The sequence below is a fragment of the Geotrypetes seraphini genome, chromosome 6 (assembly GCF_902459505.1).
Source record: "Geotrypetes seraphini chromosome 6, aGeoSer1.1, whole genome shotgun sequence".
Taxonomy (NCBI): domain Eukaryota; kingdom Metazoa; phylum Chordata; class Amphibia; order Gymnophiona; family Dermophiidae; genus Geotrypetes; species Geotrypetes seraphini.
This window is the reverse complement of record NC_047089.1, coordinates 200,609,934-200,625,854: the sequence shown is the minus strand read 5'-3', so window position 1 is coordinate 200,625,854 and position 15,921 is coordinate 200,609,934. Positions and strand designations below refer to the sequence as shown.

At 40.2% G+C, this 15,921-nt stretch overlaps 1 protein-coding gene across 2 annotated transcripts in view; it reads left to right on the top strand.

The window, feature by feature from the left end:
* EBF2 (EBF transcription factor 2) overlaps positions 1-15,921 on the top strand; it is a 334,854-nt gene that overhangs the window by 279,970 nt on the left and 38,963 nt on the right. For both annotated transcript variants that reach the window (XM_033949045.1, XM_033949046.1), the window contains exons 8-10: positions 3,808-3,925; positions 9,630-9,760; positions 11,546-11,672. In XM_033949045.1, coding sequence (XP_033804936.1) covers positions 3,808-3,925; positions 9,630-9,760; positions 11,546-11,672 — 376 coding nt within the window. The remainder of the gene's footprint in view (positions 1-3,807; positions 3,926-9,629; positions 9,761-11,545; positions 11,673-15,921) is intronic.

The following is a 15,921-nucleotide window of genomic DNA, read 5'->3' as shown; positions in this document are numbered from 1 at the left end:
TTATCCAAATCTTTTTTTTTAATCCTGCCTCCGGAGACAATTCTAGAACCTGGCACCACAAGTTGGGTACCTCATTGATGTGTGCTGAGCCCTAATTCTATAATGGCATCTTGGCACCAAGATTCTGTATAAGTCATTTAGGTGTGGCCATTTATGAGAGGTCAATGACTGTTGTAGGTTGATGCTCTTAAGTGTGCCATGCAGTGTATGCAACTTATAGCATTCTATAAGGGCCATATATAAGTGTCTCATCCATGTACTACCCACAGGCATGCTCCACTTGCAGATATACTTTAAAGATGTATGCGCTTCATTATAGAATAAAGCGTAGTGTACTAGCTGTATAAGTGCCAATTAAGGTGCCACTTATATACAGAAATCCCTTGTAACTGCACACTTGCTTTATTTGGATAGGGCCCCAAGATTTTTTGTATTGCTCAATTTATTTATTTAGACTTATGAATTGCATCTTCCATATACAGTATGGGTGTGATACAGAAAAGCACTTATATGGTCAGCATGAGGAGCTAAACCTATTTTTCTTTCAGTTTTGAAGGCCATGAAAAGGGCAACAGGAGTCATAATCATTTGAAAAATAAATTTATATTTTCTTTCCAAAAAAAGCCAGATTTCGAATCTATGGTTGAGATTGTGGCTCAGCATCTTGTTTCTCATTTTTGTTTCTCCCCTCCATTTGGTGTCCTCCTTCCTTTTTGATTCTGTTTCATTGCTCTCTGCCTTTTGTTTCTTTCCTTCAAAGTAGATGCTTTAATATTTTTCTGCTCTCATCTGCTTCCTAGCTCTTCCTTCTTTTCTCATTCATTATTCTACTTTTCCCTGTTAATATCTCTTTGGATTCTCTGCCTTTCCTCTCCACAATTCAGGGCATTGTCCCTCACCTCTAATCTCCGTTTTTCACCATCTTCCATCACTCCTGATCCTCCCCTCCTAGCTATATCCTTTCCTCCCTCTCATTCTCCTTCATGTCCATGGTTGTCTCTTTCACTTAATTCCTAGTCCTTCTTCTTTTGCCTTCTTCCTGTTCTTATTCATTCTCTCTCCTTCCTGATCTCTAGTATTCTACTTGATTTTCTTTCCTCTCTCTTCCCTGCAACATGGGTCATGGACTGGGATAGTAGATGACATGGTTAGGCAGATTAGATAGGCCATATGGTCTTTATCTGCCTTCAATTTTCTCTGTTTCTGTTTCTAATACCTGAGCCTCTTGACTTTTTCATTCTTATGTCTTTTATCTGGGGTCTTCCCTCTCCATTCCTACTACTTCCCCCATCCTGGCTCTTCATACTTTCAGTCTTTGGTCCTTCTGCTCTCCTTTCTGTCCTCTATTCCCAGTCACAGGACCCTCTCCTTCCATCACAGGCCCTATCCTTTTTTCCTCCACCCAAAACCATATTTCTAATCCTCATTATCTAGAATCCTCTCTCCTTTTTACCTCTACCTAACACCCATGTCTCTGATCCTTTCTGCCTTTGTCCTCAGGCCTTTATCCCAAGTCCTCAGTTCTTTCTCCCTTTGTTCTCAGTATTTTTTTGTGCTCTCTCTTTCTGATATCTCAGTTCTTACCTTCCATACCATCCCTTACATACCATCTTCCTCCATCCAAGGAACATACTCTCCACATCCTCCCACCAGCCATAGGCTCCTGGTATAAGAGGCACGGGGATGCTACGCCTCCTCAGTCACAAGCCTTTGACTTTAATGCCAAGAACCAGGCTCTCCACATCAGGGCTGCTTCAGGTGTTGGCATCTTTCTCCCAGGGTCCAGCACTTCTCTTTCCTCTTTTGATCCAGTGTCTTTCTCATTTATCCTCCCTCCCCCCCATTCCAGGTTACATTGTGTGTCCTCTCCCTCCCTTCCTGTGGGTCCTCTAATGTAATTTGATTGCCACTGGCTCTGCAACAATTAATAGAGCCTGCAAAGAGACTTCGGTCTTCTTTGTGATGTTTCCTGAATCTTATAGAAACATAGAAGATGACGGCAGAAAAGGGCCATAGCCCAACAAGTCTGCCCACTCTATTGACCCACAAGGGTTTGGCATTTCTGCACTCTAGTCTTGCATCTTCCTTTCTTCCCTTACCCCCATGTCTATCAGTTTTCTTACCCTTCCTCCCCCCTGTGCCTTCCAACTTAACAGAGTGGGTATTTGCAGATAAAGACCATGTGGCCTATCTAATCTGCCTAACCAAGCCATCTATTATTCCCTCCTCTCACTTAGAGATCAAATATAGGTGTCCTAAGTTTTCTTGAATTCAGGTACACTTTTTGTCTCCACTACCTCCACCAGGAAGCTGTTCCATGCATTCACCACCCTTTCCATGAAAACATATTTTCTGAAGGGGTGAACACATGGATAGAGCATGGATGAGACATAGACAGAGCTCTCACTTAAATTCATAACATGCAGAATACTGTAAATTATGCACAACCCTACCGCATTTAGGGACACACATGCCAGTTTTAGAGCTGTCATAACTACGGGCGCCCAAATGTTTACCGATACAAAGTTACACTTGCATTTATAATGGAACCTAGGTGCTTAAATTTCATTATAGAATAGGCACCTAGCACGTGGTCTCAAAGCACCTAAATGGAGGTGTGCAGTTAGGGTATTCTAGCTGCCTCATTTCATCCTTGAAATACTATGAACACTATTTGGAAAGTCATTACCTGAAAATGTAAGTATTTATCTGGGTAAATTGACCTGTCTGAAAACTGCCCTTCTCAGTTCAGCTAAATGGCGCATACAAATATTGTGGGAGCCAACTGTTGAATTGGTTCTTCTCTCTACTCTTTGCTTTAAAGCCTAGATAATTCATAGGCAGTTCTCTTTGAAACCAGTGCCCAGGTAAATTTGCATTCAAACGGACCCTCTACGTCTTTGGTAGTTCTACTTTTCATGCTGTAAATTTGTTGTCAGTTTTTTAGATTGTAAGGTGCTAATAAAAACATAACAAGGTACTTGAAAATTGTCAGCCTGCCAACTTTATCTGTATGTCTAGTCTTTCTCTCTTAACACAGATATAGCTTGGAGTATACTGATATCAAGGAAGGAAGTGACAGCTTTCAGACATTCGTTTTTGTTGTTACTGTGTGAGATTTTTAACAATGTAGATGTTTTCATGTGGGTTTTTTTTCTATAATTTTACCTTACCTATAGTAAGAGCTGATCAACTGGAAGCAGTTCCAATTATTTAAGCTCCTGTATGAGTCAGATAGCTACTGTACACTGAAAGCTTGCAGGACAGCAGTGAATTTGCATCCTTGGTCAGAGAGAGCTTAGAATAACATGTTCAGAAGGTATGTTCCAAATGGATAATTCCAAAGACATAACCTCCAAGAACTCAGTGATCCTAAAATGGCTTCAACCAGTTGCATCAGAAAAAAAAGCAATGAATTAATTCTTGTTTCCTAGTCCTCACCTGAATTTAATAAACCCCTTTAAAATTGTTGGCTGTGCACAAATTTGTGGGCTTTATACAGGTATAAGGTTGTATTATTTTCTGATGTATGTGGATTGATTTTATATTTTTTATTGGTATTTTCATTTTAATTGTTGCTATTGTAAATGATCCACAGCATATTTGATTACATTGAGATAATCTGAAAAAATAAATTGATGAGTCATAATCAGTAAATTGATGAGTCATAATCAGTAAATGAAAAAAGTATGCCTACTGTAGCATTTCAAGTCACAATAATTTATTCCTGTGACTACCTGCCTTCTGTACCAAGTTGAATATTGAAAAAAAGAGTTAAGATCCTTTCAATAATTTGTTCTTTTTCAGGTCGTGTTATCAACGACAGTGAATGTTGATGGACATGTGCTGGCAGTATCTGACAACATGTTTGTTCACAATAACTCCAAACATGGACGGAGGGCAAGACGACTTGACCCCTCTGAAGGTATGGCCTCTCACCTAGAGTATGGGGTGCAAATAATGCTAAAATGTTCTGTAGGCGTTCCTGATTTTTAAAAAATCCTTTTAGTGGCAGACTGACCATTCTGTCAATAGGGCAGTGCCTGAGGACCCACAGCAGTAGACCCACTCTCCCCTAACCAGTAGCACACAGTAATATATGAGGGGCCACTGAAAAGTACTCAGCCCAACCAAGAGAATGATGTGAAGCCATGAAACTTACAAGTTGTTCCACACTTTTCTTGACACTTCATTTCAATGAGGCAAATGCATCTAGCAAATGGGCACTTACCATTTCAATGAAATGAAATGAAATAAAAAGTGTCAAGAAAAGTGTGGAATAACTTGTAAGTTTCAAGGCTCCACATCATTCTCGTCTTGGTTGGGCTGAGAACTTTTCAGCAGCCCCCTTATATGCCAGAAGGATGGTTAAGGGTCTATAGTCCTTATTGCCTAGGGGCCCAGATTACTGTCAATCTACCCCTGTTGTAAAGTCTCTTTTTCTTCCTTAAATAGTAACACAGTAGATGATGGCAGAAAAAAAAGACCCTCATGGTCCATCCAGTCTGCTCAACAAGGTGACCATCCATCTAGGACCAAGTCACCCATTTTTAAATGCTGATACATCATCACTAATGTAAATTAAGTGTAAAACAAGGTGTATTTCATGAGCAATATATGCATCCCTGGCAGTGAGAAAATGGCCGTCAGTATCATTGGAATCTTCTGTAAGAAATGAATTACATCAAAGAGCCCATTGGTATTTATAGTATGTCCATTGTCCTTTTAAGGGCCCTGTTTACTAAGAGGTTGATATTCCAACCCCACTCTGCAATGCATCCTCACACATACAGCAGCAGTTAACCACACAACACCTCTGACCACAGTGACACTGTGTGGTTAGTGCCAGGGAGGTATGCGGATGGAGTGGAGAAGCCAGCTGTAATGTAATGTAATGTAATATTCCTATATTTGCCTGGTTGTCTGTGTGGGTGCCGACCATGAATTTTGCTCAGTACTTGCATAAATTCCTGGTTAGCTTCTGACCTGGATATTCAATGCTGGTGCCCATACATGACAGCATTGAATATTTATATTAGATTCAGCCCACAATTAGGAGCTTTAAAAATGCTGACCACCTCTTAGAGAGAGAGGAAGAGATAATGCAGACGGGGAGACTGGATGGGCCATTTGGCAAAATAGGTTGGCCTTATCTGCCAACATGTTTCTATGAATATCATAGGGTAAGCATATTTCCCCATAGACATACAATCAGAGAAAACCTTTAGTAAATAGGCCTCTTAGTTGCTCATTAAGACACTTTACTACATTAGAGGCTATATAAGACATAGGTCTTGTCATGCTCCTCAGGTTGACTGAGACTGGATATCCTTCCCCTGGGGAAAGTGCACTCCAGCAGTCACTCAAGAGAGACACCTGCAGGCTTTCTTCTAAGCACTCACATTCTGGGTTCTGGAATAAATCATGTTTTCGAGATCCTCATCAAGACTTGTAACTGCAATGGCCATACTTTAGGGGCGAGTTCAAAAACTGAAGGAACAATCCCAAGTGGTTTGTAACTGAAGAATCCTGGCACCGTAGCACTAGTTGGCAGCCTAGAGGAATCAATGGAAAGTGCTAGATGCAAAGAAACAGACTGGAATAGGGGTTTTCTCCAAAGTCCCCTCATATTCGTCTCAGAAGTATATTTAAGGCATTAACAATTGCCTGCTAACAGCCTTGTACAAACAAGGTGATGTAAGGATGAGCAGTGCAATGCTATTCTTACAAGGACACTGACTTCGGATTATTTTTTATGGGCAGCTCCATTTTAGAAAGGACGTAGAAGCTGGAATTGAGATGTCAAGGTCAGTATTTTAGAACCAAATCCACTGATGTGGAATCTATATATATAAAATCGGAGGTATGTATGTGTGTATATATGTGTGTGTGTATGTGCCGCGATCACGCAAAAACGGCTTGACCGATTTGAACGAAACTTGGTATGCAGATCCCTCACTACCTGGGATGATATGTTCTGGGGGTCTCGCGGCCCACCTGCACACGTGGGCGGAGCTACAAACAGAAAATCAGATTTTACCCATTCATGTCAATGGAAAAAATGTAAAAAGCTGCCAACGCAAAAACGTCTTGCCCGATTTGAACGAAACTTGGTATGCAGATCCCTCACTACCTGGGGTGATATGTTCTGGGGGTCTCGCGGCCCACCTGCACACGTGGGCGGAGCTACAAACAGAAAACCTGATTTCACCCATTCATGTCAATGGAAAAAATGTAAAAAGCTGCCAACGAAAATACGGCTTGCCCGATTTGAACGAAACTTGGTATGCAGATCCCTCACTACCTGGGGTGATATGTTCTGGAGGTCTCGCGACCCTCCTGCACACGTGGCCGGAGCTACAAACAGAAAATCAGATTTCACCCATTCATGTCATTGGCAAAAATGTAAAAATCTGCTAACGCAAAAACGGCTTGCCCGATTTGAACTAAACTTGGTATGCAGATCCCTCACTACCTGGGGTGATATGTTCTGGGGGTCTCGCGGCCCACCTGCACACGTGGGCGGAGCTACAAACAGAAAATCTGATTTCACCCATTCATGTCAATGGAAAAATTGTAAAAAGCTGCCAACGCAAAAACGGCTTGCCCGATTTGAACGAAACTTGCAACACATCTTCCTTTTCAGTTTAAGAGCTTGCAAATTCCAGTGAGACTTGCATTCTCTATCACAATCAACAAATCACAGGGACAGACTATTACATACTGTGGAGTGGATTTAAGATCCCCCTGTTTTTCCCATGGTCAACTCTATGTTGCTTGCTCAAGGGTGGGTTCACCCAAGAATTTATATGTTCTTGCTGCTGGAGTTGAAACTAAAAATGTTGTTTATAATCAAGTTTTGTGTTAGTTGTATTGTATTCATTTTGTCAAATATTTCACATTATAATTTGAATATTGTACTTTTTATAAAGCTGTAAAAAAATAATTTCATTCACCACTATAAAGTATCTTTATTTGAATCCATTTACAGTGTTATTGCTATAATTAAATACCCGTGCAACGCCGGGGCATCAGCTAGTCTAATCTAAAATAGAGGAGAAATGAACATTAATGCACCGAGTGTATGCAGCATAAACATCCATTTTATTTTAAAAAATGTAGAAAGTTTCAACAGATTGACACTAGCACATATAGTATTATGTTGTAGAATCGAAATATCTAAACAAAAAAAAGAAACTGGTACGGTCCGTATTGCGATTAACGTCTTCCTCAGAGTTCCTAGATTTTTTAAAAGCCTCAATGGTGGAAAACCATAAAAAATATAGTTGAATTGTAACAGTGTGGTTGAAGGACTAATAAGAGTCCTGTAGCAGTCTGTGACTCCGGGGAGAGTGTGGCGCAATGGTTAAAGCTACAGCCTCAGCACTCTGAGGTTGTGGGTTCAAACCCACGCCGCTCCTTGTGACCCTAAGCAAGTCACTTAATCCCTCCATTGCCCAAGGTACATTAGATAGATTGTGAGCCTGCCTGGACAAACAGGGAAAACTGCTTGAGTACCTGAATAAATACATGTAAACCGTTCTGAGCTCCCCTGGGAGAACGGTATAGAAAATCGAATTTAAAAAAAATACTGAAAACAAAAGCAATATAACATGCATGTGCAGGCAGACACATGGTTATCTTAGCCAGTTTAGAAATGTAAACATGTATGTTTCTGATGCTGTCAGAGAAATCAGTATCCCTTACCAATTTGGCTTTTTGGGGGGTCAAAGTCACCGGGGGATTAAGGGGGCAACCTCCCCTAATCCTTGCAGTGAAGTGCTGCTCAACCAGAGCAGTTTGCCAAAACTTAAACAAACTTGGTAGCAGGTGTAAATCCTGATGTCAATCTGATAGGATATCAATGTTTATTTCATTTTTAAAATGGGGAATACATATCTATCTCATACCACCCAAAACATACCTAGATCATGTCTCCTACCATTTACATGCGTGTAGATTTGTGATATGCCTATCCCTGTTTTGTAAAATGGAAACTTACCCCCTCTTATACAAAGCCACGTGGCAACAGCCATGAAGCCCTTTAAACCTCTATGGGCTTCGGGGCCTTTTCCACTTCAGCTACTAGCGTGGATTAGACAGCTGTGCAAGGTGAAATTTTAAGTTCTGGTTTATGCATGGCTCAAACACAAATAACCTTTCCAAAATGGCCGCCTTAGTATCTTAGCTTAGAAGACGTTAAGCAAAAATTTTTACATACCTCAAAATCTAACATTTCAAAGCCCTTATGAGTAAAACATGGTGATGGTGGTAGTGGGGTTAAAAAATGGAGAGGTCTGATCTCAGTTAAAATGCTTTGGTGTGAGAAACGGCTCTGAAGAAAAGGTAGAAAATGGTACCTTTATTGGCCAACTAGAAATGGAATCTCTATCTTGAGCAACCAGAACTGGCAACTTGCTTTGAGGGTTACTTAATTAAACAGCCTTGACACGTACAAGAAATGTAAGGATAAGCAGGTCAGTGTTTCTTAAACATAACTACTGCAAGAAATAACACAGCAGTCAGACTGAAGCTGACACTAATTGATTGTGTTTGTTTGGTCAAGTCAGAATCACAGCCCGCACTGAACTCTCCCTAGGACAGGACTGCAACTTAGCAATTACATGTATTGTTGAACAGCCACAAGATAAAAAAAAAAAAAGAAATACCTTGTACTGTATAATCATCTCTCCATCTCCCTCTCCTCTGCAAGTGAGAAGACCTTCTAATGTTAGCAGAGTAGGCAAAATAGGTTATTTTGTTATATTTGGTTGCCCCTTTTAAAATCTGGCCTGTATCAACCAAGAAAAGAGAGAGAGAGAGAGAGAGAGAGAATTAATGAACTGGAAGAAAATGATTGAATCGGTAAAGAATTTGCGGTGGTGTTAATTTCCCCCAGCGGGCAGTGAAATGGTAGAAGAAAGTCCCAGGATTCTGAGCTAGGAAGCTGTCCAGTTTTTCTTTGACTGATTGGATGTGATTGACTGACTTTTCAAAGTAGGCTCATGTTTTTGGAGTCCTGCCAAAGTTCTCCTCCACCTTTGACCTTGTCAACATTGAGAATAGAGTGATGGATTGACTTTGCTTATGGCCTGGAAACCATATTGGGTTCTTGATGATATATAGTGCAGAGGCCTGCACATGTGGAAGAGGAAAATAAATCTCATACAGTTAACCAAATTGTTAGAAGATTCTTGATAGTGTGAAAAGCAATCTGTTAATACCTCTTTAATTTAGGATTACTTAAAGAGTTCACTGAAACTGAAGAATGGAACAGATCCATACAGCCTTTTCTTGGTGATCAGCTTAAAAAATATTGTAATGACACAGGATTTTAAAAACATCTTCTACACAGTCCATTCAATAGACACATCCTTACTCAACATTATATCATGGGCCTGCACACAATATAATGATATTGTATTAAGTGCGAACAATAAACTGTCAAGTAATTAATTGAAGCAATTTCAAATCCTCCATATTTTTACTTCCTCAGATTAGGATGATAGATTTGGAGAGTTTTGTCCCGCCTCTTCCTTCCCCTTATCTGTTGCAACTGTATGACTAAACACAAAATATTTTCAAAGCCAAAGTGAAACTCTAATGTAACAAAAAATTATTTTGTTTAGCTACCCCTTGTATCAAAGCTATTAGCCCAAGTGAAGGCTGGACTACTGGAGGCGCCATGGTCATTATTATAGGAGACAACTTTTTTGACGGTCTACAGGTTGTGTTCGGGACTATGCTGGTATGGAGTGAGGTAAGCCAATGTAAAATGCTAACACTACAACTCATCCTTTTGCAAGATGTTTACATCAGTGAGTTTTCTAAATGGTAGAATAACATGCCTAGATAACAATAGTTCTCAACTCTTTCCTAGAGACACACTTAACAAATTGTTTTTTTTTTCAAGATTACCACACTAACTATGTCTGAGGTTGATCCACATAAATTGGAAACTATTGTGCAAGTGCTGACTTAACTTGCATAGTGCATGCTTGCAAGGGTGTATACCACCGGGGCAAAGCATGGACAGGACATAAATGGGACTCCTAATTATATACATAGCTTCAGAATTCTGTAAGTTGTGAGGGTGTTGGCTGCATTTAGACAATCACACTTACACCAGCTCTATGGCTGGTGTAACTGTTCATTCCTAAATGTTAAGCAGTAATTCTGAAAAAATCATTGAAATTTATACAGCGGTATGTCATGCACTAAGTGTAAATTCTATACTAGCTTAAGCTGGCATTCACATTTAGGCCTGGCTGCTTATACCATGTCAAAGTCTGGTGTAAATGACTGCAACTAAATGTTACAGTTCTGTGCATAACTGACAGTATGTATGCCCTCTTTTACTCTTACATGTTATAGCTTTTGTAAGCTGTTTCTAGAATAGCAACTAAGGGCCAGATTATAGTAATGGTGCTGCAAGTTAGGCGGCAGTAGGGTGCCCTACTGCCACCTAATTTAATTGTTTTAATTGGTTCAATCGACATACTAATTGACTAAACCAATTAGCATAACAAGGCACCTCCTTTGACAGGAAGTAAAATGTTCAATAAATTTTTTTTTTTTTTTTAATGTGCATGGAAGATTGAAGAATAAGGGGGTAGTTGGGTCTATACATGGTTACACTAGTATTGTATGAAAGAAGGTAGGCTGCTTCTTTCCTTTATAATATAGACTCCTTTAGTGCACCCTTCTGTAGCGAATGACAATTTTCCCCTTCCCTATGGGAACTCATTTTCCTATCCCATCCCCGCGAGTTCTTTTCCTGTCCCTGCCTCATTCGTGCAAGCTGTCCTCATCTGTACAAGCCTCAAACACTATAAAATCATAAGTGTTTGAGGCTTGTGCGGTTCAGGCAGAGCTTACAGGAATGGGGCAGGGCCAGGGACAGCAACAAAACTTGTGGGGACGTAACAGGGAAATTGCAGGAACGGCGAATAATTTGTATCCATGTCATTCTCTACCCTCCAGACACCTATTTCTAGGTGCCATGCTATAGAACTACCTAATGCTGAGAAAGTTCAGCCTCATGAGAAAAAGTATTTGCAAGGGATTTATGAAAATGAGGTCTTGAACAACTTCCAGGTGTGTTAAAACACATTGCCAATATAAAAAAAAAAAAGAAGAAGAAAAAAAATGACATCCATGTAGTATGTCTTTGTGTTTTAAGCCTAAGGTTTCATGATGGAACTCATTGGACTAATGAGAGTAAGAGAAATAGATAATGTTACAATCATACCAGTTCTGTTACCTGACTATTTCTAAGTTAATCAAGTATCTCAATGGGAAAATTACAGTTTATAATCAGTTAATAAAATGCTGATGCAGTGTTGCTAATCTAAAGTGCATGTTAGACTGTGGTATTTTTAGTCTATTACACTGCACTGAGCCTGTTGCTTCTGCTAAAGTCTAAAATGTAGTTAAGTCATGACAACATAAAGTTAGGTTGACCACAATGCCAACATTTGATTGAGAATGCATAGCTATCTCGCTAGCCACATCCCCTTAATTTTTCATTCTTGTGTTTCTTCAGCTGATAACACCTCATGCCATTCGAGTTCAGACTCCTCCACGTCACATCCCAGGGGTGGTAGAGGTAACATTATCATACAAATCCAAACAGTTTTGCAAAGGAGCCCCTGGTCGCTTTATTTATACAGGTGAGTAAAAAATATTAAAATGGCTTTTCTTGCCTATGGGGCTCATAATCGAAAGAGAAAAACGTCCAAAAACCGGCCTTGGATGAACATTTCTCAAAAACGTCCAAGTGCCGATAATAAAAACGGGTTTTGGACGTATTTCTAAACAACCTAGGTCTTCATAGTGCCACTGAACAACCAAAGCTAAACGGGGCATTTCGGGAGGTGTGTCAAGGGCGGGAGTTGGGCGGGATGTGGGCCGGCTTAGACTTAGTCGTACAGCATGTATAACCGAAAGTTTTACAACAGAGCCTAGACGGAACTTGGACGTTGTGACTTAGGCCAGGTAAAACATGGTCTAAGTCACAAAAACCCACCTAAAGTCACCAGATAAGCACTGCAAACACATAAAACAGACCCCCCTCCCCACCCCCATAAAAATTTTAATCATAACTTTAAAATTCAGCCTTCACACCATCATCACCTGGCCGCGTGACATAGGAAAGCCTAGTCGTCCAGCTCAGAGGCAGCTTAAGTCGTCTTGGGGGTGGGTTAGGGACTTATGGAGAGGAGGACCAATGCTCATAAGCCCCTGTAATCACTGCATTGATACTTAAACATGTGCACTCCCCTATACACCCCCCAAACCCTTTTGTACTGGCATATAAATGGCTCCTGCAGCCATAAGGGCTATTGGGGTGGTAGATAAGTGGGTCTAGGGGATTCTGGAGGTGGTTTGGGGGGCTCACCGTAACCTATAAGGGAGCTGTAGGGAGGAGAAGACATGGCACCCTTTTTGTGAAGTTCACAGCAGTGCCCTGTAAGGTATCCCACTATTTAGGTGGCATGTCTAGGTATGCAGTACATCACTTTGCAGACCCCTCCCATGTCCAACAGGGCTTGTTCTAGGTGTTTTGGACTTGGACGGAAAGTTGGATGAAAATGTGGTATAAAGATAGACGATTTAGTAGCTTGGATGATCAGATCGGCAGGACGTATAATTAGACGATTTTCGAAACGAAAAAAAAGTTGGACATATCTTTCGAAAATGTGTCTTAAGCTGTTTTTTTTACTTTGGACGACTTGCGAGATGGACGTAAACGGACTTAGACATCCCTTTCAATTATGCCCCTCATTGTGTTTTATGAATGTCTGTGTACCCAATGCACAGAGCATGAAGAGCTGCTCAAGTGTAAAGTACACATATTTCTTTGACTGGGTGACCAGAGAATTGAATAGAGGAAATGTACTAGATGTAGTGTATTTAGATTCTAGCAAAGCCTTCAAAATTGTTCCACATAGGTGTCTAAAAAATAAACTGAGTGCTCATGGGATGAGCCCCAAAATCACAGTAACTGGTTGAGTAGTAGGCTACAGAGGGTAGTGGTCAATGGAGATCACTCTGAGGAAAGGGATGTTACTAGTGGTGTACCTCAAGGTTCAGTTCTTGGGCCTGTTCTTTTTAACATTTTTGTAAGCAATATTGCTGAAGGGCTGTCGGGTAAGATTTGCCTCTTTGAGGATGATACCAAAATCTGTAATAGAATAGACACCCTTCATGGGGTGAATAATATGAGGAAGGATCTAGCAAAGCTTGAGGAATGGTTTGAAATTTGGCAGCTAAGATTTAATGGTAAGAAATGCAAAGTCATGTATTTGGGCTGCAAAAACCAGAGGGAACAGTACAGTTTATGGAGTGAATAACTTTTGTGCATGAAAGAGGAGCTGGTCTTGGGTGTATGTGATGATCTTAAGGTTGCTAAACAGGTTGAAAAGATGACGGCAAAAGCTAGAAGTATGCTAGGGTGCATAGGGAGAGGTATGGTCAGTAAGAAAAAGGAGGCATTGATGCCGCTGTATAAGAGTCTAGTGAGACCTCATTTAGAATATTGTGGGCAATTCTAGAGATCCACTTGTACCTGTTCTACTCTACTCAGGATTTTGTAGACTTCAATCATATCTCCCCTCTGCCTGTGAACCCCAGAGGAGTGGAATATCAAATCCCACCCCCACCCAACTTATATTCCTTTTTAATGTTAAAGAAAAGCCTGGTGACTTTTGACATGCAGCTAGTGGTATTTATTTACATATAAAAATTACCAACACTTGTAAACAGTGCCATACTAAGGGTTGTGGGAGTCGTACAGCTGCAAAGGGTGCATACATGGAGGAGGGCAAAAATTGCTTCCAGCCACTATCTCCTCTCATTGGTGATGGAGAAGTAGATGTGGTAGGGGGCGCCAGTGGGCGAGTTGCAGAGGTGCGACTATAGCTCAATATGGTCCTGCTTGTGAATAACTATTTTAGGGGGCCTTTTACTGAGGAGTGTTGAAATCTGGGCTTAGCATGCTCTGTGTGGGAATTTCCTGTGTGCCGAGCCCACTGCAGCATTAAAGTCCAACTTTTTTTTTTTTTTTTGGCAGGTCATGCACTAATGTTCCCATTAACACACAGCACCTGCAAAAAAATAAAAATGCAGAAGCATTATTTAGGACATGTTAAGCGTTCCCACATTAACCCTGCGTTATCCATAACACATTTGCTGGATAACATAGGACTGCACACTCCCATGACCTGCCCCCTCTGAAAAAATATTTTGTAGAAATAGTCAACACATCCTTAGCGTGCTTAAAAAGGCAAGATGCTGCAAAATACTTTAATGCATTTTGCAATAGGCCTGTTTAACCTGCACTAAGCACACTTTGATACTTAACACCCTTTAGCGAAAGGACCCCTTTTAAAGCTGCTATTCACAGATGTACATCCACAGCTTGCACAGTTTCAAGGGTGTGTCGTATTGGCGTTATTTGAGCAGGCCAGAGAAATATGCTTGTTTTTCCAATTGTACAACAGCAATACACACAGACTTAAGAAAAAGAAAAGAAAAAAACCTGGACGTCCAAACTTGCATCTGCTTCGAGGCAGACATCCAAGTTTCCAGGTTTTATTTAAAATCTGATAAAACACTTATTAAAATTTCTAAGCGATTTACATTAAAAAAACAAAGGCAAAAAAACACATAATCAGACTGAAACATGACGATCATTTACTGGAGGATTAAGGATGGAGCGCAAAACTACACTTCTTCCTCCGTATTCGAGGTTTCAGCAATTGCAGTCTCAATTATTCGCAGTTTTTAGCTTGCTGGCTCCTCCCCCCCCCCCAAAAAAAAATTACGTCAGCTTGCGTAGAGAAATCGCCGATTCCAAGCGTATACAGAGAAAATCACTGATTCCCAGCACTTTCTTCACCGTGTTTTACCTCTGCTTCAGGAACAGGCCAGGTCTCCCACCATGTTATTTGCAGTTTCACCATATTTACAATGGTTTTTAATAGAAAACAGCAAATAATATATGAAAAAGTTATTCGTGGTTCTTCTGTATTCGCAGGTCTGTTAATCCCCTATTTCAGCGAATATGGAAGGAGAAGTGTAACATAAATGGGTAAAAACATTGAGGAAGGTTTAAAAGCAGCCTTGGGAAGGCTAGTTTGTAACTGTGACTATGCTAAACTGAGGATCGGTAGTTTATCATAAATGTCAATTAAGAGCTCATATGGAGTAAAAGGAGTAAAGCTATTCTGTATACTACTGTACAAATGTAGAAGAAACCATAATGACCTTTTAGTTAATATTCATCCTGATTGGTGACTGTTCCTGAAGTTTGACCTCAACAGGTTTAGTTTTTATGCGGTATATAAATTTTTAAATAAATAAACAAAGCTTATTTTCTTGTGGACACTTTACCTCTGGTCCTATGCAGATGTAAACATACCCGTGATATGTACAGTATATTGGCCATGTACTATTGCTTTTCATTTATGATGCCTTAAAAGCTTCCACTGAGATGAAGAAGAGAAGCTTTTTAATAATTACACTATCAAGTTTAATTGTTAGAAATAGCCAGAAATAAAAGGAAAATAACTCAAATGCACAATGGCCAGCATTTTACTGATGCATAAATTTCTTCCTTGGCCTCCATCAATTGGAAATGGCCCTTACTGGAGCTATGGTTCCATGAGGCCTCATTGGCCAATACTAGAGGTTTCTATATCAGTCCAGAGGAAGGCTACTAAAATAGTTGTTGCTCTATATCATAAGGCATATGGGGACAGAATTAAAGATCTCAGTATGTATGCTTTGGAAGAAAGGCGGAAAAGGAGAGATATGATAGAGATGTTTAAATACCTATGTACAAATCTATAAGGCAATAAAGATTTGTTTTTCTAAGGTTAAATTCAAAAATCAAATATAGACAACCTTAGGTATAGA